General features: G+C 53.2%; 1 protein-coding gene across 2 annotated transcripts in view; it reads right to left on the bottom strand.

Annotated features, from left to right (window-relative positions):
• GRM7 (glutamate metabotropic receptor 7) overlaps positions 1–27,144 on the bottom strand; it is a 164,509-nt gene that overhangs the window by 95,255 nt on the left and 42,110 nt on the right. For both annotated transcript variants that reach the window (XM_059480059.1, XM_059480060.1), the window contains exon 2: positions 697–913. In XM_059480059.1, the coding sequence (XP_059336042.1) occupies positions 697–913 (217 nt within the window). The remainder of the gene's footprint in view (positions 1–696; positions 914–27,144) is intronic.

The raw sequence follows: 27,144 nt of genomic DNA on the forward strand, positions 1-27,144 counted from the left end.
CCCTGCTGATGGTTCTGCCTGCAGAGCCTGTGCAGACACCTTTGCATTGACCACCAGCAATGAATCCCATCCTCTGCTGCTCCTCCTCCCCAGCACAGGGATCAGCTCCAAACACTGCAGCTCCCAAACCCTCGTGAGTCTGGGTTGCCAACCAGCTGGCCAAGGACTCACAGCCAGCTCTGGCATGTCCCGTGGGCCTGGGGGCTCCACACCCCACACAGCAGCCCCTGAGTCTCCAGGGGAAGGCTCTGAGCTCCCTGCACTGAGCTGGGCAGGGCAATGCCAAAGCAAAGCCAAGCTCAGACCAGGCTGGCATGGAGAGCTGGGCACCCACGGTGGCACCAGCCGGGCTGGAAGCAGCTCACAGCGCAGCTCACGGCCTGGGGAGACACACAGAGGAGCTCAGCCTTTCCAAACCTGCCCTGTGCCCATGCCCACACCAGGAGAGCTGAGCCAGGGCAGCAGCAGGAGCTGGGCACAACTCAGGGTTTCTGAATGCCCCAGAAATGACTGAAACCCACTGAGGGCTCCCACTGTCTGACCCTCCACGAGCAGTTTAGGAACGACAACACCCAGGAGCCATGGCAGAGCATTGCAGAGAGCTGAGCAGCTTTAGGAGCAAAGATGAGCTCTGGGAACACAGGATGACATTGAGCACAACACAACACGGATGGCTTGCTGAGCAGCACGGCCTACCTGCCTCTCTGGAAATTTGCATGAAGGACTCCACTCCTTTTTCTCCATAATTCCCTTCAGATGCCACAGTGGACACATAATTCCATCCCAAAGCTTTCACAATGTCCACCATTGCTTGTGCTTGGAAGGAATCTGGAGGAACCACCCGTGAGAAGAAATCATAGCGCCTGTCATCGCTCAACTCGGGGGCAGTTGAGGCATAACTGATTTGTGGGATCTGTAGAAAAAAACAATTTCTGATAAATACACACATTCACAGACTCATGGCACTTCTTGCAGCAGCAGCTAGAGCTCCTGGCTTCCGCTGAGCTTTGGCTTTGCTGTGTTCTGCACCACATTCCCGTACAAGGTACAGGGATGGGAACAGTCCTTCACTGGCTCCAGTTACCCAGAAAAACTGGGAACCAGCTGCTCCCAGTTGGCCAAATAAATCTCCCAGTTACCCCAATAAAACTGGGAACCAGCTGCTCCCAGATAAAGGTCCCAGTTACCCAGAAAAACTGGGAACCAACTGCTCCCAGTTACCCAGATAAAGCTGGGAACCAGCTGCTGCCAGTTTATTTATCACCCTATGGGTATTCACCAGCACTGCACAGTATTTATCACCCTATGGGTATTCACCAGCACTGCACAGCATTTATCACCCTATGGGTATTCACCAGCACTGCACAGTATTTATCACCCTATGGGTATTCACCAGCACTGCACAGTATTTATCACCCACAGGTATTCACCAGCACTGCACAGTATTTATCACCCACAGGTATTTACCAGCTCCTGCCTCCTCAGAAAATCAAACGTTGTACTGCCCCAGGATCTGCACTGCGAGGGCTCAGCACCTCTGGCTCACAGAGAGCAGGGCAAGGGGAGAGCAAGGGCTGCTTTCTGCGACCAGCAGGAAAGTCAGACAGTAATATCAGGTTTGATCCGTGGCACCTCTTTGTACTCCACCTTGCCAACAACTGCTTTTCCAACCCAAAATCAAAAGGAGCTCATTCTGCACTTCCACAACAAGCAGAGCTTCTACAGAATCTGCTGCATTGCTTATATTCCTAAGGAGGCCTTTTGGATTTTAAATCTTTTTCCACTGTTCATAAAATATTAACTGCTGCTGGCTGCTTCAATCACTGGGAGTGTAAAAAGCAGATATGAGGTGTTTTACCAGTGTTTCTAACAGGATGTCTAAAAGCAACATGAAGTTATAGAAATGTGCCAGGTAGAATTCTCCTGTTCTGTTCAAATACAGAGTAGAGTCCTTCAGTGGGTGTGCCAGGGACTGCAAACCACAGAACTGCAAACAGAGGGGCAGAGCCCATTCAGACACCTGCAAAAGGCACCTCCTGCCCCTGCCCAGCTCCCCATGCACACCAGCAGCATCCCAGTGGCCAAACTGGGCACCACCAGGTAAAAACCAGCTGAAATCCAACTGCAGCCTCCAGGGAGCTCCCCACAGGCACCCCAGCTCCTGCCAGCTCTGAAGTGCCTTCAGAATAAACTTGGATTGTCTAGATCAGAGAGACCCACGGGCAGCTGGGCAGGGATGGTGCCCATGGTGCCACTGGCAGGGCAAGGCACAGCCAGAGCTTTAAATCCTTAAAATCAGAGTGCTCTGCTCAGGGCTTTTCAGTATTCCAGATAAATATTTTCTGTCTCTTCATTGTTTCATTTTTCTTTCATTACCATCAACTCAGAACTGGAGTTGGAAGAAGCAGGATTTCTGTTCCTTCACATTCCCCCATTTCTGTTCTGACCCATCAAAAGCTCCGGAGAAGCCCAGGGTGCCCTGGTCCTGGGGCTGTGATCCCAAAGGACGCCGATGTCCCGGTCCGTGCCCAGCTGCCCCTGCCCCAGCAGCACGGCAGGGCCGAGCTGGGCTCCCTGAGGGACCCGAGCAGCTGCAGGGAGCGTTTCACCCTCGGGGAAGAGCTTTCCCTCAGTGCCTGTGCTTGTGCACCCTGCACACACCGTGCAGGGTTCCACATGTGTGAGCCTGGCTGATGCTCTCTGCCAGCAAGGGGGAATGATTAATGCTGGGAACACTGTCTTAGTCAGTGATTAATTGATGTTAATTTATTTCTAACGTTGACCATTATTCTTCATTTATTTCATTTTCTCCTGCTAATGAAGAGCTGTCTCTGGGTCACTCCTGTTGTCTTGCTCAGGCTCCTGCAGGAGAGCAGCTGCAGCAGGAGCAGCACAAACACCCCAGGGAAACAGGAGCGTCCTCAGCCTCTCCTGCCACAGCAGCCAGCCCAGCAGCAGCCTGGGACAGCTCAGGGAAACCCCAGTGAAACACAGACTGGAACAGCTCACAGAAACCCCACTGAAATACAGATTGGCACTGCTCACTGCAGAGCAAACCCCAGTGAAACACAGACTGGAACAGATCAGGGGGACCCCACTGAAACACAAATTCCCTGTTCCAGTTTCCCTTCCAGACTGACTGGGTGTTATTATCCAGCCCCATATCCTCTCCCTGCTCACCAAACCCTCACCAAAGGCACGTGTCTGTCCTGGAGCACCAACCCCAGTGCCAGAGCACACAGCAGCCCTCCCTGGGCTGCAGGACTGCCAAAGCCTGGCCTGCCTAAGCCTGGCCTCTGTCCCAGAGTCAGCCCCAGCTGCAGACACCCCAAACACCGACAGCCACTGCTGCTGTGCTGCAAACACCCCAAACACTGACAGCCACTGCTGCTGTGCTACAAACACTGACAGCCATTGCTGCTGTGCTGCAAACACCCCAAACACCCCAAACAGTAATTGCTGCTGTGCTGCAAACACCCCAAACACCGACAGCCACTGCTGCTGTGCTGCAAACACTGACAGCCATTGCTGCTGTGCTGCAAACACCCCAAACACCGACAGCCACTGCTGCTGTGCTCCCTGCAGGGACTGAGCTCAGCCCCTCTCAGCCACTCATTAAAGAGGATGAGGAAGGTGCACCTGACCCACCTCAGGCACTGACAGCAGCCAGGAGCTTCAGAAAGGCAATTTCCCTGAAGACCTGAGCAATTAGGATAATGCAGGAGTGCCCCTGCTGAGACATTAATGAGCTCCTAGCAGGGCAAGATGAGGTTCACAGTTTGCTGCATTTCCACTTTCAGTTTCCAGGGAAGTTTTATTGGTTCTGGTTTCCTGGCAGTGGGGAGAGCTCAGCTGCTCTGGCAGAGCCTCCTGAGCCCACCACGTATAGCCGGGCAGAGTCGGGCCACACACACTGCAAATCCCCCCAAAGCACCCAAATTCACACACAGGAGCTGCCTGGAGCCTGCTCCCAGCTGCAGAGCTCTGTGTGAGCTGATGGGTGAGGAACAGCCTGGGAGCTGTTCAGGGCTTGGGTTTTATTCATTTAGAAATGCATCAGGTCAGGGTTCAATCCTCAGTTAGCACAGCTCGTCCTGTGCCCCATCCCCATCCCAAAGTGCAGGACAGACAGCCCCAGCACCCTGCAGACAGCTGATTCCCCTCTCTGAGCTCAGCCCACTCAAGTTTCTCCCTGGCTTTTTTCTCTGGGCTACCCCCTCCAGACCCTTCTCATTCCCACTTTGCCTTCTGCGCAGCAAGGAAACCGGGCAGGCAGCTCTAGAAATCCAGATATCCATGGGAATTAGTCCCTGCCCTTGGCCTGAGCAGAGCTTTAGGCTCTCTGGAGCCCAAACCATGCTGTGATTCTGTGGAAATTTCACCCAAAACACTGAATAAGGTCAGAGCTTGCAAAGGTAACGGGAACAGATGCTCCTGCTGCTCCCCAGTGGATGGAGCTCAGCATTTCCCCAGGGGCTGCCCCAGCCAGAGAGAAAGTGAGGGGGAACAATTAGGAAAGTTTTCATGTCAATTCATTTCAGGAGCAACAGCAAATATTTCTGAGCAGTGGAGGGGACACGAAGAACTAAACCCAGCAATGATTCCCGCACCTGAACTTTGGTTCCATCTGCAGGGGCTCTTGCACCAGCCCTCGCAGCTGGGTGGGCTGAGCCCCTGGAGCTCCATCTCCCACTCCTTGGCCAGGGCCAGGATAAAGCAGCCATGGTGCAACACCTTTTAAAATCCCCTTTTAAAAACTCCTCATTACCACTGTTTTTGTGGATGGAGCCCATCACTGGAACAAACACTTCCAAAGCTACTTTGGGTCTCTCAAACAACCGCCTTTCTAACTGAACACATTTCAGTTTAATTAATTTCAAGCCTGAAAAGAGCCCATTTCCAATCCCATCCCCTCTACAACTGCCATGAAAAGCCACGAAAAGCCATCCTGAGTGGCAGTGGCCACTGGGAGCCCTCTCTGTACCCACAGGGTTCTTCCTGCTCCCTTCCCCAGAGTGAGATAGCACTCCTGAAACAAACCATTGTAGCAATTAGGGGACAGTAATTACAGCAATTAGTACTGTCCACATGGCTCATGGGAGCACTTCATCAGCTCAGAAAGCAGAGAAAGGATCATAAACACCACATACAGTGAGATGTGTCCATAAATGGGAGATATCCTGCATTTCATCCTGATGACCCGTGCCTGGACCAAGGTCTGCGAGTGACAGGGAGGAGCTCATGGCACAGATTGGATTTTTATAGAAAATCAGGGGGGGGATTTCTCAGCTTTTAAATGCTAAAAGAACCTTGGGCTGGAACAACCTGCCTTGAAACCAGGAGACGCAAAATTGTAATGAAAATGAGTCACAGCACAAAAATAAACACCTTACCCTTGTAAAGCTGGAGATAAACCTGTCCTTGAATAAACAAGGACATCACCCCTGTCTCAACATGCTCACATACTGGGGATGGGGACTCAGCCATTTATGCTTTCCTGGGGATGAATTATTTACTAAAATGCTTTACTTTCCATCCTACTGACATGGAAAAAGAGTTTTAAATACACACTTGCCTAATTTGGGTGTGCAAATTCCTCTCTGTGAATAAAGCTGTGTTTATGTAATCATGAAGATCCTGAGTGAGCACTTCTCAGAAGTAAAATTAACTGGTATTTCTATGACTCGCATTTTCATTTCTCTTGGTTTATCTGCATTGTGATTCAATAATATTGGGCAAAAATCTAATTTATAATTGTTAATTACTATTTCTAAGCCCTTGATCTGCAGCCACCCTTCTTGGAGGGAGCCTCCTGGAGGGCACCAGCCCTGGGCAGGCAGGAAAGGCACAAACACCAGGGCACCCTCCCTGGCACAAGGAGCCACCACAAACACCTCTCCCATCCCAAAGAGGGAAATTTATCTCCTGCACCTCAGGGATTATTGACACTGAAGGCAAAGGCACAGGAACAGGTATGACACTTCCCCATTTAATATTTTAAAGTGAAATACTCAGCTTGGAGAGAAATGGAGGGGATTTAAGGTCCCTTCCAACCCAACCCATTCTGGGGTTCTGCGTCTGTTCTGTGCACAATGGAGGGAGAGGAAGGGCTTGTGTGCCCCTCCCATGCCCTGAACACACCCTGCAATGTCTGTCACATGCCAAAATATATTCCCATTGCTCTGGTGCTCAGATTTACAGCAGTCAGGGCATTGTCAGGAGGGTTCCTGTCACCACCCAAATTTGATTTCATATTTTCTTTAATCCAAAGTGCTGGGCAGACACTCGGGGTGATTTGGTTTCATCTCCTTCCCCGTGCACCATTCCCCATCCCTGCCTGCATCCCAGGAGCTGGGGAGCCAGAGGGGTGCACGGACACCCAGCACTCACGTCCCTGCAGGGATGGAGCTCCCACGTCCCAACACGGACTCACCGATTCCAACTCTTCTGAAAATAAATCAGGAGCCGAATATAAACAGAGCGAAGCAGCTTTTATGTTTTATTTATGTGTACGCACTGCTCCATTCATCCCAAACAGATAATTGAACCTTATATTGTCTATGCATATTTTAAAAGGGTTTTTAATCTGCAAGCATAAATCTCATTGATTTTGAAAGTAGCCCGATGAAGACAACAGCAGCAACGACTCATTCAGCAGCCAGGCTGAGGCAGAACCCGTTCCTGTGGCAGAGCAGAGTTCTGTGAAAGCAATCCACACACAGACACACAGACCCAGCCCAGAGGAGACAGCTGCACTGTGGAACAAGGGGAGGCACTCATCCTGTGAGCTGAGTTATTGGCTGAGTGGGAGCTGTGCTGGGGTGTGAGCACTGCTCATTACTGTATAATGTAATAACTGCATTCCCTGGAGAGCATCCACGCTCCTGTCCTGGAAAGTGAGGCTGGGATTTGAGTATTTATTCCTGAATTTTCAATATAGCCAAGAGTCTGACAGCCAAGGAGAATAAAGCTCTGGCCTTGGTGCCCTGACACAGTAACACATCCAAATTCTGGCGGTACAAATTTACCTGCATTGAGGGGTCATTTCTAATTTCAGTGTGCAGTTAAACTTTGGGCAGGCAGCTCAGCAGCACGGTGAGCAAACCCAAGTTCTGTGAACAATTTCCAGTGAGCAGATACTGCAGAAGCAGCAGCCTGTTCTCATGCAAATGTCAGAGTGGCCTCAGACAATGGGATCTCTCCAGCCCCCCAGATCTCTGACACCCCAAGGGAAGCAGCTGCATTTCAAGCAGTAAATGATGTTTTAAACAGGCCTTCTGGAGCTCATTTCCCTCCGTGCAATATTGGAAGGATTTCTGAATTTAAAAATGTGTCAAATAATAAAAACCCCCAGGTTTTAATGTGCTCACATTGTGGCTGACTGAACCGTTCTGCTTGAGCTTAAACTGGTTTGGATTGGCACTTTATGGAGAGCTGGAGGCAAGAGCAGAGCTGTGAATTATACAGAATATGTGTGAGCTGCTGCCTGACCTCCCTGCAGCCCTGCACACCCACACCTGTGAGCCCCAACAGCTTCATCCTCCTCCTCTTCCTCCCCCGAGGTGTCCCCACAGCCACAGCCAAAGCCCAGGGTGAGATGCGCTCACCTACTCCAGCTGGGGCTGACCAAGCCAGGCTGGAAAATGGATCCAAATCCATGAGCAGAGGCACAAACCTGCCCCGGTGGGCACAGCACCCCTGCTCCAGCATCCCAGTGACACCAGGGAGAGACATCCCCCAGGCAAGGGCTCCTGGCAGCCCCACTCACTGTCCCAGGGCACCTGCACAGAGCCCAGGTGGGACAGGGGGCACGGAGCCCAGGTGGGACAGGGGGCACAGAGCTGTCCCAGGGCACCTGCACAGAGCCCAGGTGGGACAGGGGGCACAGAGCCCAGGTGGGACAGGGGGCACAGAGCTGTCCCAGGGCACCTGCACGGAGCCCAGGTGGGACAGGGGGCACAGAGCTGCCACAGCTGCTGAGGAACAGCTGGGTGTGACACGGCTGCGAGGTGCTGTGCTGGCAGGAGGGGACCGTGCACAGCTGACCGTCCTGGGGCTGCCTGCACAGGCGGGTGTGGGTTCTGCTGTGAGCTCATCCCAGAGACTGGCATGGTCTGAGTGATAAAACCTCAGCCATCATTCTTCGTTTTCCCTTTTCTACCTGCACATGTGGGCAGGCAGCTCAACCCCACAGTGAGCAGAGCCAAGATCAAATCCAACCCTTCCCCAGCACTGCCCAGGCCACCACTGCCCCGTGTCCCCAAGTGCCACCTGCTCAGGGCTTTGCAATCCCCTGGGATGGGCATCCCTTTCCATGGGGAAATTGTTCTGATATTCAGCTTAGACCTGCCCAGCCCAGCCTGGGGCTGTTCCCTCTCCTCCTGCCCCTGTTCCCAGCTGCGCCCTCCTGGCAGGAGCTGTGCAGAGCCACGAGGGCCCCTGAGCCTCCTTTGCTCCAGGTGAGCCCTGCCCAGCTCCTCAGGGATTCTGCAGCCCCTGCCCAGCTCCTCAGGGATTCTGCAGCCCCTGCCCAGCTCCTCAGGGATTCTGCAGCCCCTGCCCAGCTCCTCAGGGATTCTGCAGCCCCTGCCCAGCTCCATTCCCTGGACTCTCTCCAGCCCCTTCCAGCTCCTCAGGGATTCTCCATCCCATTCCCAGCCCCTCCAGGGCTCCCCTGCACCAGGGAGCAGCAGCAGCATCCAGGAGGGGCTCAGAGAGGACAAACTGTTCCATCATCTGCAAGGTCAGCCATCTCAGCCATCTCCTCCTCGAGTCCCAGGCATTTAAAATTCCTTCAGAAGTGTGGGAAGCACGGCTGACCCGGGCCTGGCACGGCTCCGCCAGGGACACTGAGGGATTATATTTAGCCTGCCTTTGATTTCATATTTTCTTTAATCCAAAATAAACATTATCACAAGTGAAAAGGCCTTTTGTGTCCTCTGAGCATCAGGAACAGAACAAGGTCCTTCAGGACACAGCCTGGGTATAAAGGAGAGTGAGAAAATGCAGTGAGAGCGATGTGAGCGAGAATGGGTTGTAATTATGGGAGAAATCTGCATTTGACATTTCTCCCACTACATATCCAAGAGTTATAGGGTATAATGGACTTCCAGTGAATATCTGTACCTTTTATTCCCTTATATTTCATCTCTGGCCTTTCACAAAGTGCATCATCACCATGTAATTCCACAGATATCTAAATATTTCTGCATTATTACAGGGAAAACCACAAGGCAATCACACTTTTACCTTCACTGGTTGTCTTCACCTCGACATTGAGCTTGCCAGCTAAATAATTACATTTCTTCTTATCTAACTTGTGGGAAAACAAATTTAATAACAGAAATACAGTCAGAAAGACGAATACTTAGGGGAGAATAATTTTCAGACTTAAACTTCACAAGCTCAATAGATTATTCTGGACACCGGATAATTACTCTGCATGTCTTTATCGCAAAAGTGCCCGGACATTCTAATTAATCCAAATTACTTTCTAAGGGCCATGTTATTGGACTCACGCAGGACCAGCCAGATATAGAAATACTGTTATTTTTATAAAGGTTTCTAACAGCTCAGCCCTGCAGCATCCTGATGGAAACCATCCCAGAGCAGCTCCTTGCCCTGCCTGGGGCAGCCCAGAGCCAGCACTGGGGAACAGGAACCTGCAGGGAAATCTGCCTTAAAAATAGAGGCTTTCCTAGAAATACAAACAGGGTCCAGTGCTGATCCCATCAACAGACCCACTCCAGCACACAGCCTGTGTCCGTGATGAAACTGATCCTAAAGCACACCAACCAACACAAAACTGATCCTAAAGCACAGCAACACACACAAACCTGATCCTAAAGCACAGCAACACACACAAACCTGATCCTAAAGCACAGCAACACACACAAACCTGATCCTAAAGCACAGCAACACACACAAACCTGATCCTAAAGCACACCAACAAACACAAAACTGATCCTAAAGCACAGCAACACACACAAACCTGATCCTAAAGCACACCAACAAACACAAAACTGATCCTAAAGCACACCAACCAACACAAAACTGATCCTAAAGCACAGCAACAAACACAAAATGGATCCTAACGCACACAAACAAACACAAAACTGATCCTAAACCACACCAACACACACAAAACTGATCTTAAAGCACAGCAACACACACAAACCTGATCCAAACCACACCAACACACACAAAACTGATCCTAAACCACGCCAGCAAACACAAACCTAATCCTAAAGCACACCAACAGAGAAAACTGAACCTAAACCACACCAGCAAACAAACCTGGAGCTGGGCTGTGTGACACTGGATGGGCCCCAGGCAGCACCTAAAATTGGCTTCAAGCTCCGAGACATCAAAATAAAGGGCTCTTGGATTTCTCTGCCCTTCCTTCCCATGACTCCTGTTACATACAGGTAAAGATATTATAAAATAAAGGCCTTATAAAAGCAGGCCTTGCTCTGCTGAATTACCAACAGGCTTGTAATTTCTCATATGGAAAAACTATAGAATAACACAACAAATTATTCTTGTAGAGAAAAACAGTCTACAGCTGTAGAAACAAGAAATCTGTTCCGTAAGAATCAGTGAAGAAAATATGTCAACACATCTAGAGAGAGAAAATTTGATAGATATGTTCAGTAGCCCTTTCTAAGCAAGGAACTGAGTTTCACTGAACTGCTGACCAGTTAGGTTTAACACAGTGCCTTCTGATATTTCCTAGAGATGTGAACCTTGGGAATAAAGAATTGGCTTTTCTGCACGAAAAAAGTGAACGCCCAGGATTTCCCTGCTGTTCCTTCCCCTGTCCCAGTGCCCAGGATTTATTTCCCTGCCCTCCTTTCCACGCCCCAGTGCCCAGGATTTCCCTGGCAGCTCCAAGCAGGGCTCTCCAGCTGATCCCTGCACAGGGCAGGGAGCTTCGGGAAGATGAAAGCGACCCCTGTGACCCTGGCAAGCCCTGAGGATGAAAGGTGCAGAGCCATTTCTGGAGAGCACAGAGCGTTTCAGGATGCTCTGTGAAAAGGCTGCTGGTGCTGGCAGCGCTCAGGATTCCCGAGGGATTGATCCTGCGAGGTGCTGAACAAGCTGTTCCCCTCAGGGGCCACAGGAGGATGGAGCAGAGCCAGCAGAGGCTGCAGGGAGCAGGGATGGTGTGAGACCCGTGTTCTGCTCCCAGGACAGAGCAGCCTGTGCTGCTGCGGGGAGCAGGGATGGTGTTCTGCTCCCTGTTCTTCTCCCAGGACAGAGCAGCCTGTGTGGGGCATCCTGTGCTGGCTGCAGGGAGCAGGGATGGTGTGAGACCCCTGTTCTGTTCCCAGGACAGAGCAGCCTGTGCTGGCTGCAGGGAGCAGGGATGGTGTTCTGCTCCCTGTTCTGCTCCCAGGACAGAGCAGCCTGTGCTGGCTGCAGGGAGCAGGGATGGTGTTCTGCTCCCTGTTCTGTTCCCAGGACAGAGCAGCCTGCCTGGAGCATCCTGTGCTGGCTGCTGCAAACAGCCCCGGCCGCGGTGGGCAGCGCACAGCCGGGGCAGCGGGGGATGAACGGCCCTGCAGTCACTCCTGCATCTCTGTTTATCACAAACCGGGAGAGGGGGAGAGGACAGGGACAGGAGAAGGGGGATGGAGAGTGGAAATATGTGGTGAATCCAAAGGGAAGCAGCAGCCCCAGGAAAGCCAAACGCCGCTGTAGCTTTCCCAGGCAAGCTGGGCTGTATGATTTCCCTGTGCGCAGCCGGAGCCAGCCCCGAGTGACAAACGAAACCCCAGACATTCCTCCAAAGGCTCCTGCACCTCCCGCTCCGAGGCGCAGCAGCGTTCCATGGATGCTGGGGCGCTTTGGGAACGCCACCCGTGCCCCCGGCTCTCCCATCCCGGCCTTAGGAACGCACACACCGCCTCTGTTTCCTCCTCCTTCATCCCATCTCCCTGCAATTCCCTTCCCTCCGGTTATTTATCCCTCTGGAGGGCAGAAGCACGGCGCAAAGGAACAAACCCCCTGTGCATTGTTCATCAAGATCTGCAGGGCGGCTGCTAATTACTGCAGCGGAGCTCTGCCCGCCGGCCTCGGAGCTCCGGGCTGTGAGAGCCCCGCACCCTGCCCAAAACCCGCACCCTGCCCAAAACCTTCATTCTGTCCGGCCCCGCACCCTGCCCAAAACCCGCACCCTGCCCAAAACCTTCATTCTGTCCGGCCCCGCACCCTGCCCAAAACCCGCATTCTGCCCAAAACCTTCATTCTGTCCGGCCCCGCATTCTGCCCAAAACCCGCACCCTGCCCAAAACCTTCATTCTGTCCGGCCCCGCACCCTGCCCAAAACCCGCATTCTGCCCAAAACCTTCATTCTGTCCGGCCCCGCACCCTGCCCAAAACCCGCACCCTGCCCAAAACCTTCATTCTGTCCGGCCCCGCACCCTGCCCAAAACCCCGCAGCCTTGCCCAGCCTTGCCCATCCTGCCCGACCCTGCAATAGGGTTTTTGAAACCAGCCGTGCACCGGTATCACATGCAACCAACGGGAAAATTAGCATTGTAAAATGGCAACCTCATTTAGATAAGCACGCTGTGAATCCATCTAATTTGTCTACAGAGTCATTATGTGGTCACAGCCGAGTGCCTCCAGCCTCTCTCTTTTCTCCGGCTGCCCCCGCTCCCAAACAGGGTCCCGAGGCTGCTGAGCATTGGTGGCACACCGAGAGCAGGACAGACCGTCCCTGCCTGGCACGGACGGTGCCACAGCGGCTCTGCCCCATGGCCAGGGCGCTGCCACCTCCCTGGGCCCCAAACATCCCCCAGACATCCTCACCCGGCTGCTCAAGGGCTCTGAGCCCTCTGCACTGCCACAGCACCTGCTCCAGGTGCCCCTTGGGGAGGGGTGACACCTGTGGGCACACTCCTAGAGGGGCACAGGTGGCACACACCTGGCTGCACACCTGGCCGGGTCCCTGCCCCACTCCCAGCCCCCCACATCACTTGTGGGATTTGCTTCCCTGCAGACTTTTCCCCAGGCAGAAACTCTAGAAATGTTACCATCAGTTCTGACAGCTTGGGGATCACCGTGTTTGATAACAGAGCTGCCAGGGAAGCTGATAAACAGAATCCTCTGCACTTCCCCAGTGCCCTGGTCCATCTGCATTAGCCCAGACACGCAGGAGATCTTTATCAGCCAGGTGCTTACACCAGTTCCATCATCACCATGGCATCGCAGAGCTCTCAACTCTTTAAAAAGAGAACTAATAGCATTTTCTCGTTAGCTCTTCCTCCCAAGCGTTGCAGAGAAATGCTGGGAGCACTTGTGGCTTTATTTTATTTATTCCTTTCTTTGGGAAAGAGGCTGAGCCGAGCACTTGGCCTCCCTTCCTGCCAAGGGGGTGCAAAGGAATTCAGGAGGGTTCTCTGTGCTGGTGTGGGGTGCCAGCACCTGTGGGTGCTCACACACCCCTGGGGGTGGCTCCCCAGCCCTGGCCAGCCCAGCCTGCACAGGTGGGATGGGAGACAGAAGGGAAGGAGCTCTGTGAACTGAGAGCAGCCCTACAGAGAGCCCGGATCAATGAATTGGTGCAGACATCCCTGCTCAGGAGCAGCCACTGCAACGCTGCTGCATTTCCTCATGCCCTGCACACGGGGAGAGCCAGGGCAGGGGGCTCTGCTGGGACCCCAGGCACGGGGAATGGCAAATCCATTCTCCATCCCCAGCGAGGTGCCTGGCACAGCTCAGCAACAGGGAGACAAATGGTCCTCAGATCTGCAGGAGTGACACAGCCCCAGCGTCCTGCAGCTCTCACTGGTGCCACTGAGCACCAGGAAACCCCAGAGATTAATCCCATCCTATTCTGCCACCACAACCCAGCAGGAAAAGCTCCTCTGGCGGTGCCACAGCTCCAGCAGGAGCTGCTCCAGCGTCCTGCAGCTCTCACTGGTGGCCACTGAGCCCCGGGTAACCCCAGAGATTCATCCCATCCCATCGTCGAGCTGGAAGAGCTGGCTGTGCCCAGCCCCAGCTGGGTTTGGGGCTCCACAGCCCCACAGAGGGCTGGCACAGCCCAGCCAGCTCCTCTAACAGTGCCACAACCCCAGCGTCCTGCAGCCCTCACTCTGAGCACCAGGTAACCCCAGAGACTCATCCCACGCCATTCTGCCACCACAACTGAGCAGGAAGAGACACTAATTGGCAGCGAGCTGTTGCAGGGATGCATGAATATTAATGCCACCGTCCAAACCAATCTGCCCAATTACTGCTGTTCCAGCAGCTCCATTACAAGCCATAAAGCCGGGCTGATAGAAGATCTCCCTGATAAGGGAGTGAGAACAACCGCTGGAGAGCTCCACCACGCCTCAGCTGACACTAACAAGGTTAATTTTCCCCCTGTAGAAAATCACAGAAATCTGTAAATATTTTAAGAACAAAAGCAGCCTTTCCCTCCTGGTATAAATATCCTGCTGGAAAATCCACAGGGAGTTTCCTTCAGCAGAGCCCGAGCCCAGGGAGGTTTGTGATCCCCTGAACTCCCAAGCGTGCAGCTCTCAACACAGAGAGACAGAAAGAGCCATTAAACCAATGAGCTGGCTCCTGCTTTGGGATCTTCGTTCCAGATTTCACACTGATACTCCTCTCTGAAGTGTCTGTGCTCAGGAATCCATCAGTCTGTGGCATGGCTGAACGATTATATGACATGTTAGAGCTTAAATGCACTTTTATTATGCATAAAGCATTACATTTTGGTATTTATTTCCTTTTGCAATGCTTTTTTACCCCTCTGCAAACACAGCCAACACTTGGAAATGATAAAGCTAAAAACTCTGCAATGACAAAGAAATGAAACCTTTTCCTGAGGAAAAAAAGAAGCACTATGTACATTCAGATAAATGATTGAGTTACTCTGGTTCACAACAAGGGTAAAACACCATTTCTGCTCCTGAACACGACCAGAGCTTGGTGTGCAGTTTGAGTGAATTACCCAGCACTGCAGATCCATAGGGATGATCACACCCACAGCCCTGGGAGATGTCCCACATCCCAGCCAGAGCAGCAAGAACTGAGCTCCCAGCCAAGGAAACCAGTGCATGTGATGGTCACAGAGCTGAATTCCCTTTCTGACTGGCCAGACACCATGAGCACACCCCAAAGGCACCCCAAGCCCAGGAGCACAGCCTCTGCCAGCCCTCCCATCCTCACCCTGGGGCAGACTCCTCTTCCTTCCCAGCTGAAAGGGAAAGGTGGGAGCAGTGGGCAGGACAAGGCCACAGCACCTTCCAGCAGACAAATCTCAGAATCCCAGAATATTTGGGGGTGGAAAGGAGCTCTGGAGCCCACCCAGCCCAGCCCCTGCCCAGCAGGGTCACCTGGAGCAGTGCACAGAACATCCAGGTGGGGCTGGGAGAGGGAAACTGCACAATTCCCTGGGCAGCTGCTCCAGGGCTCTGCCCCCTCCTTGGAAAGTTCTTCCTCCTGCTGGGGTGGAACTTGTGTTTTAGCTTATAGTTAAATGCCTGCTAGAACCCAGCTTTCAGTGATACCCCAGGCTCCGAAACAACCAAACCTGGCCTTGTCCTGCCCCAGACCTGCGTGAGCACTGAGCCCTGCACCAGCCTGGTGCTGCTCAGAGACACTCCAGGAACAGCAGCACAAGGTAACAAACAGCACAAACACAGGGGTAAGCAAAGTGTGGTTTTCCTGGTGCTTAGGATATACAGGAGCAGGGAAAACTCAAACAAAGCAAAAAGCCCTGTGGTGATGATCAGTGCCAGAGGAAAATGTAAAAACCCCATTCAGAGTCACCCGGATGAGGCTGTGCCGGAGCAGATGCAGAGCTCAGGAAGTGCTGCAGGATTTGACACCATCTCCAGCTTTGAACACCAGGTTGGTTCCCTGGGAGCAGCCTGCAAACCCCGGAGCCTGGGAGAGGTTTTTTCTCTGCTTCCACCTGCTGGTCACAGCATCCTCCATCCACCCGGGAGCAGCACGGCGGGGCACTCACACCTGGGCACGAGGAGGGCTGGGACACCCAGAGCAGCACAGGGGACGTGCAGCAGCTCCTGCAGGCTGTGAGCGAGCCCCATGCCACGGCTTACAGCTACTGTCTGAATAATGACACATTCCTTCCCTTGGTGCTGCTGACAAACTCCTGTGGAAGTGCTGGACACTGCATTACACATTCCACAAACAGAAATAAACCTGAAATGCAGCCTCTGACAGCAGCACCATTTCCCTGGTAATGCCAAGAAAGAAGAGTTTAACAAATAACAGTTCTGGGGGTGAAAAGCAGTCCCAGTGTATTCAGGAGATTTGTGTTTCCAGAAGGGACACTGCCTGGGAACTGGAACAGGCTCGTGGAATTGTTCCTTGGGATAATTGCTATGGATGGCTCTCCTGCAGGGTGGACATGGAATTAGAGCCTGCCTCTGCTGAGATGTGCACTGAGTGCCTCCCTCAGATGGGCACCACTCATGGAGGGGACAGGGATTGCACAGAGCCCGAGCTCCTCCTGTCCCAGTGCATCACCACTCATGGACAGGGATGGTCTGCACAGAGCCCGAGCTCCTCCTGTCCCAGTGCATCACCACTCATGGACAGGGATTGCACAGCACCTGAGCTCCTGTCCCAGTGCATCACCACTCATGGACAGGGATTGCACAGAGCCCGAGCTCCTCCTGTGCCAATGCATCACCACTCATGGACAGGGATTGCACAGCACCTGAGCTCCTGTCCCAGTGCATCACCACTGATGGACAGGGATGGTCTGCACAGAGCCCGAGCTCCTCCTGTGCCAATGCATCACCACTCATGGACAGGGATGGTCTGCACAGCGCCTGAGCTCCTCCTGCCCCCCAGCACCATGAGACCCTCTTCTCCCAGGGAACTGTACCCAACTGCCAGGGCTCCAACAGGCCCAGCCAGGGGGAGCAGCACTGGAACGGGGCATGGAGGCTCCCACACTGATAACAGGGCACAGGGAGCAGCCCCAGGCTGCTCACGCTGCACAGCAGGAAACATTCCTTCACAAAAGGCTTGCCCAGCCCTGGCACAGCTGCCCAGGGAAGTGAAATCACCGCTTCTGGAAAAGGACAGAGCTCACGAGGATGTGGCAGTGGGGCCGTGATCACTGGTGGGGAATGGCTGGGCTGGATCTCAAGGGCTTTCCCAACCTAGAGGATGCCATGGTTTGGAACGAGCAGGAGGGGCAGGAAAGGAGAGGATGGGGAGCAGAGCCTCCCAGGCCAGGGCTGGAAGGGAATTTGGCTCTCACTCTCCTTGCCCATCACAGCTGCAGCAGGGCTACTTGGCTGAAATGGAGCTGAAGTGCTCAGAACGGTGACCCAGGCACATGGAGACCAAACAGCCCTGAAACTGCCCTGCCCTGCAGCCGCCTGATCCCTTGTCTCAGCTCCTTTCATGTCCCTCTCCCACCAAGGAGCAGCCCTTTGGTTCCTGCCCCTCAAGGCCTGTTAAGCTTTTCTCTCCCTGGCTCCCTTTAAAGCCACTGCCTTGATTCCAAGCCTTTCATACTCCTCCCTTACATATCCCTGCTCCATCTGGCACTGGCAACACCTTCCAATTCAGATTCATCTGGAAGGAATCCAGCAACAGCTTCAGAAATACTGGAGCAGATGCTTTAAACAATGTCTCCTGCACCTTCTGCCCTGCTGGGGAGGGATGGAGCACTCAGCCCCTGCTGCAGGATGGAGAAGCCAGGCTGGGGCTGCCACAGCTCCCTGGGCTCTGGGCACAGGCACCAGCTGCTCCTGGGCAGCTCCAATCCCTCATTCCCAATCCATGGCACATCCTCCCTCCTCTCCAAACAAAACCCCATCTGCTCTCTGTTCTCCACTGCCACCATCTCTCTCTGTGTCTCTGCTGCTTTCTCCTTTGCCACAGCTGCTGCCAGAGGGCCCAGGTGACAGCCAGCAGTGGGTGTCCCACCCTGGCACAGCTCCCGTGGGTGTCACAGGGACCCTCTGGGGTTTTCAGCACCCCAAAGTGCAGGGCGGAGCCCCGTCACAGACATGTTTTATGAAAAATCCTTTCCTTAGGATTCTTCCTCCCGAGAAGCTGTGAGGCCTCAGGAACAAAATGCAAACAATGGTTATCTGCTGCTGTGGGATGCAACAGGTGCATCTGGGATTGGTCTCATGGGGTTGTTTCTAATTAATGGCCAATCACAGTCAGCTGGCTCGGACTCTCTGGTCAGTCACAAGATTTTATTATCATTCCATTCCTTTCTATTCCTTGCAAGCCTTCTGATGAAATCCTTTCTTCTATTCCTTGAATATAGTTTTAGTATATCATTTTCTTATAATATATATCATAAAATAACAAATCAGCTTCTGAAACACGGAATCAAGATTCTCATCTCTTCCCTGGTCCTGGTACCCCTGTGAACACCAGCACACAGAGCAGCTCCTGGACTGACCCATCTTTAACCATGGCCCTGTGCACAAACACGCAGCAATGGTTAATTGGTTAACTATCAATGGCAACACCCCTGCACAAACACCCAGCAATGGTTAATTATCAATGGCAACACCCCTGCACAAACACCCAGCAATGAAATCCAGGAATATTTAATTACCAATGGCACCACACACAGATCCAGGAATATTTAATTTTCAGAGGCATCACTGACTGCAGCTCCACGCTCACCAGCACTGCCTACTCAGCAGATCCACCTCAGATTTACTGAGCTGCCTCTGTTCTCTCTCTGTTTTCTTTTCATCTCCCTGATTATTGCCCATCATTCCTGGGAAGCTCCATCAGTAATTCCAGCCTGGCTCCTGGGCACGGTGAGGGGGTGCTGCAGCATTGATCTGCCTTCCTGTGTGCTTCCATAAATATCAATCCAACTGCTCATCCTGCGCGCTTTGAAATGCAAACCTGAGCCTTCCAGTGCTGCTGATCCTTAACTGCGCACAGAAACCAGCCCTGACTTCCCTCCAGAGCAAGCAGAGGCTGGGGTTCACCTGCAGGGGTTCCAGGCTGCATCTCAGGTGGTGAGGAGGATGGAGCTCCCCTTTCACACAGAGCATCCTCAGGGCAGCGCTGCTTCAGCTGGGAGCAGCTTGGTGCCAGCTGGGACACCCAGGCTGGGCAGGGCGACACTTCCCAGGTGTTTTCCTGCTTGCCACATTTGCTGCCTTGTTTGCCTGTGCTCTCTTTGTGCTTGGTAAAAACAACAATCTTCTTGTTCGGGGTGGGTTTATCCTTTGCTCTAAGCCATAAAAGCCCCTTCTAACTAACACACTGTTTGCCTCCTTGGTTATCCAGTGAGACTGGCTCAGCAATTTTTGTCTTCTATATCAAAACTTGCTTCCATCTCTATTCCTTCATCAGACTCCACATTTAAAAATCTTTCTGCCAAGCACACACATAGCTGTGAGACTTTCCTGTCAAACTTTCATCCTTCCCAACAACTGGGCAGGTGCCAGCCCCTCACCTGGCAGGACAGAGCCAAACCCTCTGGCCAGAACCTGTTGTGAATTCATTCTGCCTCCCGCTACTCTTCCAGAGCCCCCTGTCCCAGCCAGGAGCAGGAGTGTGACCAGCAAAGGGAGACGTGGCACTGGGCAGCCTGGCAGTGCCCAGAGGGCACAGGGGGCTGGTCCCTCCCTGGGCAGCCCCAGGCACACGGGGCTGATCCATCCCGTGCCAGAGGACTGCACCTGCAGCAGGAATTGAGCAGGAGTGAGAACAGCCCTGGTGCATTGAAATGCTGAATGAAGCTTTGAGAAAAGCACAATTGCAGCGGAGCCCGAGCCAGAGCTGCCGTAAAACCCCTCCTTCCCAGGGGTTCTGCTGCAAAGTGCCTTATGTGTAATTAAATGATATGGATAATAAAAGCCAGGAATCAAAGGGAAGGCAAAATAAAGGTTTGAAGGTAAAAGATGTTTTCAGATCTGATTTCAAAATGATGGTGCATAAATGGAAAAGCAAATTTAACAATATTACTGTACTCTATCATTAGGAGGGAACGAGAGCGATTTACTTATCACTAAACTGCATTTTTTAAACAAAACCACCACTTAAAACAAAATGTATCTTTGAGGGAAGGACCATCAAAGCTGCTTGTTCACAGCCAGGCAGGCTGAGGGGAGGTTTCAGTGCTGTTCCCCAGGCTCTGTGTGCCCCAGGGGAGGGCAGGTGGCACAGGGACATTGGCACAGGGGGAGGAGGAGGAGCTGCACCCCTGACCCAGCAGAGGCACCCTCGGGGGCACCCAGGGCAGGGGCACCCACCACAAACCCCCTGGGCAAAGGTGAGACCTTGCCATGGCAGAGGAGGGGAAACCCAGCCCAGAGCAGGCTCAGGATGGGGGCACGGGGAGTGCCAGGCGAGGCTCATCATGGAGCTTTATGGGTCCAATGTACAGAAAATGCAAGTCAGCTTTTGCTGCCCACAAGCACCAGGAGTGTGTTCTGCATCTGCCTGTGATCTGCAGCTCCCCAGGCTTGTGGGAAATACACAAACTGCCCCAGAGCCACAAAGTGCTCCAAATGCTCAAAGTGCCCCAAATGCTCAAATTGCCCCAGAGCGCTCCAAATGCTCAAACTGCCCCAAATGCTCAAAGTGCCCCAAATGCTGAAACTGCCCCAAATGCTCAAACTGCCCCAAATGCTCAAACTGCCCCAAATGCACACACTGCCCCAAATGCACACACTGCCCCAAATGCACACACTGCCCCAAATGCACACACTGCACCAAATGCTCAAACTGCCCCAAATGCTCAAACTGCCCCAAATGCTCAAACTGCCCCAAATGCTCAAACTGCCCCAAAGCGCTCCAAATGCACAAAGTGCCCCAGGGCCACAAAGTGCCCCAAATGCACACGCTGCCCCAAATGCACACGCTGCCCCAAATGCTCACACTGCCCCAAATGCACACACTGCCCCAAATGCACACACTGCCCCAAATGCACACACTGCCCCAAATGCACACACTGCCCCCTCCCCAGGCTCACACCCCGGGAGCAGGGCTGTCCCTGTCCCTCCCAGGCTGCAGATCTGATGCTGCCCCAGCCCCAGCCCCTGCAGGACACCAGCCTGGCCAGGCACAGCCTGAGCTGCAGCCCAGGGACAGCAGGGATGTGCAGCACAGCCCTCGAAGGGATTCACACAGCAAGAGCCGTTTGATTTATATTTCATTGCGAAACTCAAAGGAAGCCCAGCAGCGACGCGAGGCAAAGCACAGAGATGAGAGACGCAGCTCTGAGAGCCCCGAGCAGTGCTGGGGATTTTCCCCACCTGGGCCCTTCAGCCAAACCCCAAACGTGGCACTGCGGTGCTGAGGGGAAGGGGCTCTGGCACAGCTGGGCAAGGGGGGCGAGCTCAGGGACCCCCCAGCTGGGAACAGGGGGTGCTCTCACAGCACACCAGGGGGAGCAGAGACAATAAAAGAAAAAAAAAAAAAAGAAAAAAAAAAAAGAAAAATAATAGAGAAGCAGAGCAGAGCCACAGGAAGGGAACGTCTGTCCCAGCCTGGCTGTGGGAACTCGGGCTGGACATCAGGAGCAATTTCTGCCCTCAAAGAGCGACCCAGCACTGGCACAGGCTGCCCAGGGAGGTGCTGGAGTCGCCAACCCTGGAAGCTGCAAACAAGGAGCAGAAACTCTGATCTGGTTTGGAGGACATGGGGCATCCGTCAGAGGCTGGACTCACTGTTCCTGGAGGTGTTTTCCAACCCTCATTATTCCATGATGCCCCCTCCCTCCCCTCCTCACCGCTCTGCAGCACACACGCGCAGAAGGAAAAACTCACCTGAAATGTTGGGATCTTATTCTAGACAAATTTACTGTAAATTTACCTGCATCAATTGCTGTAGTCTATTTTTAATTTTTCTGCTAATGAAGCTTTTCCTCTGAAACTCAGACAACAGACCAATTCTGCTGTTGAGCAGCTCTCAAAGCACAGAAGGAATCCATCCATCAGAATATTTTCCAGCACCAAGCAGGGCTTTGGCGCAGCCCCCACGGGGCCCAGAGGAGCAGGGTCACACAGAAGCAGCAGGAGAGCCACCAAAGCAGGGGATGAGCAGCTGGAGGGGCCATCCCCCCCTGGCCCTGCCCAGGGGGTGCCAGGCTCTGACCCGGGTCAGGCCAGGGACAGGCTGGGGCACTGAGGCCAGGGGTGTCACCCTGAATTTTTAAGATTTTCTGAGCCCTCTGATGCTGACATTCTTGCAGCAAACTCTCTCACACACTTTCTGTAAATAACTCATTGTTTTGCATTCCTTTATGGAGGAGGAGAAATTTGATGGACTGTTGGTTTGTGCAGTGCCATTGGAGAGGTGGCACTGTCACCCTCCCATCCACTGTCACTTCTGGAAATCTATAAATGCTGGAGTCAGATTTAAACTTGCCTCTTTTCACTCTGATAGCAGCAGTGTGTGCCCGTGCTGTTTGGTGTCCTGCAGAGCCACAGGGGCAGAGGGACGGAGCTGCCCCAGGCTGTGGATGCAGGAAACACTCCAGGATGAAGCAGCTGATGGTATCAAAATGCATTTCCTGGGGGCTCAGGGTCCCTCTGGAGAACAGCAGGGGCAGAAATCACCCTGTGAGAGCGGCCCAGGGCTGGGGCAGCTGGAACCCTGGGCACTCACTGACACCAGGGGCCACAGCAGCTTGATGGGGCCTGCAGGAAATGCACATTAAAAGTTAATTCCCATAAATATCCTTTACAGCTTGCACCGCTAATTACATTGAATTCATTTAGTTCTCGGACCATTAAATAAAGTTTTCCATTGATTTACAGATTATAGCCTGATATATCACAGCAAAGCTCCTTCCTGGTTTATTATGCCCCTCGAAGCCTTTTTAAAAATATTATTCAGTCCAAAATCAATAGTTACACTTGCAAAGGAAAAAATAGCAACGTGGAAAGGCTCCCAAAGGGAAGCTTTAACCCCGGGGTGAATCTTACCCAGAGCAAGGAAACATCCCAGCCATGAAAAACAGGACACAGGGATATGGAAATACCTGACCAAAACATCTCCAGTCTGCACCCTTCTCCTCCACTCATTCCCCACAAGAATTTTTTCCAATAAAAGACATGATAAATGGCTCTAAGGCTTTTGCATTTCCAAACCAGAACCCACCCAAGGTTTTGGCCATCCCCATTTGGATGGGTTTGATGCAGCTCTCAGCTAGGAGTGATTGGTTTGCAGAAGGATGACATTTCCCAGAGAGAGGGGAAATCTCTAACACGATAATGATGTGGGGAAGATTGCATCTCCCAGATCAGGCCTGGCAGGAGCAGTGCAGGAGCTGTGAGTCATCAGCGGCTCCGAGATGCTCAGGAATGACTAATTTGAATTTTAAAGGGAAAATAAAAGGTTACATGCTCGGGGATGCAGGCCAGAGGCAGCTCTGGCAGATGAGAGGGAAGGAGGGGACAATTCCTTCATCCTGGAGATGCCAGGAGGGCATTTCCCCTTGCTGGGCTGTGCATCCCTGGCTCAGCTCACCCCTGGGTGCCCCCATCTCCTCCTGCTGCAATCCCACAGCAACCAGTGACAGATGGGGAGAAAAGCACAGCACTTTGCACTGCTGCTTTTAGGGATCCATCCCTGAAGAGGGGCTGTACATGGACAGCCAGCACACAGGGAAAGGATTTGGGGGAGCAATTCCCCCCTCTGAGGCGTCTCCCCCACACCTTGCTCTGCTGTGCATCCTTCAGCCCCCAGACAATAACACAAATATTCTCCACAGCTCTAAAAATGCCATTAGGGGAAGGTAGCACAGAAACACTGAAGTTTCAGAGCGTATAACTCTCCTGCCACGGGAGTATTTAAATTGCATTTTGCTGCCTGTGATGGATCTGTCACCCCAGGAGCAGCAGAGCTCCCGAGCTGGGCTCTGGGAATATTAAAGAAGCTCTGCTCCAGGTTCATATATTTCAATCTCCTCTGTCTCGCTGGGCAGGCATTGCCAGGGCTGGCAGCTAAGTGGGTAAAAAATTAGCTATTTATTTATTCCCTCCCCCTGCATGCTCCCAGTAGGAGCAGCACAGTCACAGGCACCGGGGCTGAATCTAATAACAGATCTGTGATTGTGTTAACTGCCTTTTCCTGGGAGCACAGGGGGAGGCTCTGGGCTGCCACGGTTATGGGGCAACCCCTGCTCGTGTCCTCACCTCCTCCTGGTACCCCAGCACCCCCAGAGGGCTGTGGGATGGACCTGCCATGGCTGGGGAGAGCTGGGGCCCTGCTGAGCCCCTGGGCAGGGAGTGCCAGGCTGCTTTGGCACGGCAGGGATGTGAGATCCTCCACAGGGCCACCCCTGCCAGGGCAGGGGCCCTAAATCCCACCCAGTGCCACCCCTGCCATGGCAGGGACCCTAAATCCCACCCAGTGCCACCCCTGCCAGGGCAGGGGCCCTAAATCCCACCCAGTGCCACCCCTGCCAGGGAAGGGGCCCTAAATCCCACCCAGTGCCACCCCTGCCAGGGCAGGGGCCCTAAATCCCACCCAGTGCCACCCCTGCCATGGCAGGGGCCCTAAATCCCACCCAGTGCCACCCCTGCCAGGGCAGGGATGTGAAATCTCGCTCAGTGCCACCCCTGCCATGGCAGGGACCCCTCCCACTGTCCCAGGTGCTCCAGCCCCAGTGTCCAGCCTGGCCTTGGGCACTGCCAGGGATCCAGGGGCAGCCACAGCTGCTCTGGGCACCTGTGCCAGGGCTGCCCACCCTGCCAGGGAACAATTTCCAATCTCCTATCCATCCCTGCCCTCTGGCACTGGGAGCCATTCTGTCCTGTCCCTCCATCCCTGTCCAGCTCTCCTGTTTTCCAGCCCGGAGCAGGGCAGATGCTGCTCCTCCTTCCCTTCTCCTTGCACAAGGGCTGGGCCGGATCCTGGAGGCCTTTTCCAACCGTAATGATTGTGTGATTGCACAAAAGCAGGTCAGGCTGTTCTCATTAGGAGCTCTTTGGGGCTCACTGACCCCTCACTGCACTTTTCTTGCACAGAAAATGCTGCTATAAATACAAATGGAGATGACTCTCCCTGAGCATCCCCACCTGGCAGGATTGGAACTCACTGCAGCTCAGCCCAGCCTGGAGAGCAGCTCCTATTACAGCTCACATGATAACGAAGCTTTTTATTTACCTGCACCCCCTTCAGAAAGAACACTGTCAAAACTGGCACTTTTCATCTGAGCAGTGTCTGCTAGGAAACTCCAAACCCCTGTGCAAACAGCTCACTGGAAACCAAACCAGCTGCTTCCCACTGTACTCGGTGCCCGAGGCACTCCCTTGTTTGGAGATGCCAGCGCAGCGTGGCCCTGCCCCGTGCCAGGAGCTCAGCAGGGCTGCACCCATTGCACAGCAATGCCCATCCTGGCTCTGGGTGCCCTCTGTGCACTGACACGCCTGGCCAGAGACAAAGCTCTGGTTCCTCACCCGCTGCGCTGCTGGGGAGGGATCGGCAAGGTGGGCAAAGACCTCTGAGATCAGCAGGTGCCACCTGGCCTGCCCAAAGCCCCGAATCTCCATCTCCTGCAGCCGCTCTGGGGGCGCCCGGGGGGACAGCAGAGGAGAGGCAGCGCAGGTTCCTCAACCTGCGGGCTCAGAAATCATCTCCAATGCTCTGCAATAGGCACCGTGGGTGTGTGTGAGGCATGAAGAGCCCCGCACTGCCCACACTGACCCTGGAAACAGCGTTAGGGTGAAAACGTCACAGATAGCCACACTCGGTGCACAACAGCAATACCCAGGGCTGCCACCTCACCAGCAGCCTCTAGGGAAGGGGTTTAGCACTTCACCACCTACCAAGGCTTTGAAAGCTCCTCCTGAGTCATCTCCCTGTGAAGTTCCCTCTCCTGTCACTGCGGTGAACATTTCAAAGCAGACGCTACGCTTTCATTTCAATTATTCTCTTTTTCTGCCCTCCGTTTTTCAGGGAATGTCAGTTTTCTCCTCAGAATGGTTTATTTTATGGTTTCAGATAAGCTTTTAGGGATATTGTAGGGCTGCTAGTCTGGAGCAGGCTCATCACACCCTCCCCAGTGTTTGATGCTGCCCTACTTTGAGGCTGTCTTACACAGACTATATTAAGCACACACATGCAAAAATGTTCCTTGTGATGTCTGGGTGCCTTGGAAAGAAACAAGTGGTGAAACAATTCCAAACAGGGCACACATTTCAGACTGACAAAATTATCCCCATCAGCTGGGGCAAGAAACCTCAAATTATCTCATTGATTAAAATCACATCCTTCCTCCCGCTGATCAAACGGATAATGCACCTTATTTATTTGGAAACAACCAACTCTGCTAAGTAGTACCTGCTGAAATTGAGCTCTCGAGATGAAATTAATGCCATTTGCTGCTTGAAACGGGAGGAAATGTGAAATACCTGTCTGGGGATGCAGGAGGAACATTTAACTTGGAATTCATAAATCCCTCCCTGACACCAGCAAGCTCAACAGAAAGCTCTTGGTAAATTCCTTTAAATTGAAACCTTAAGGGCTTTAAAAACACAAAGCAAAACTTCTGTGGTCTTCAGGTTCCAAAGAGGCACCTAAATACCCAAAAACCACAGAGAGGCTGGGGCACCCTGGAGGTGGCCAATGCCAGGGTGGGCACTGGGGCTTGGAGCCACCTGGGAAAGGTGTCCCTGCCATGGCAGGGGTGGGACAGGTGAGCTTTGAGGTTCCTCCCAACCCAACCCATCCTGGGACTGCAGGATTCCCAATTCTGCCCTGGACAGAGCAGCCCAGAGGATGGAAACCAATCCACCTTGAGGAGAACCAGCATGGAAACCAACTCCACCCTGAGGAGAACCAGGATGGAAACCAATCCACCCTGAGGAGAACCAGCATGGAAACCAACTCCACCCTGAGGAGAACCAGGATGGAAACCAATCCACCCTGAGGAGAACCAGGATGGAACCAACTTCACCCTGAGGAGAACCAGGATGGAAACCAACTCCACCCTGAGGAGAACCAGGATGGAAACCAATCCACCCTGAGGAGAACCAGGATGGAACCAACTTCACCCTGAGGAGAACCAGGATGGAAACCAATCCACCCTGAGGAGAACCAGGATGGAAACCAATCCACCCTGAGGAGAACCAGGATGGAAACCAATCCACCCTGAGGAGAACCAGGATGGAAACCAATCCACCCTGAGGAGAACCAGGATGGAAA

The sequence above is a fragment of the Ammospiza nelsoni genome, chromosome 11 (assembly GCF_027579445.1).
Source record: "Ammospiza nelsoni isolate bAmmNel1 chromosome 11, bAmmNel1.pri, whole genome shotgun sequence".
Taxonomy (NCBI): Eukaryota; Metazoa; Chordata; class Aves; order Passeriformes; family Passerellidae; genus Ammospiza; species Ammospiza nelsoni.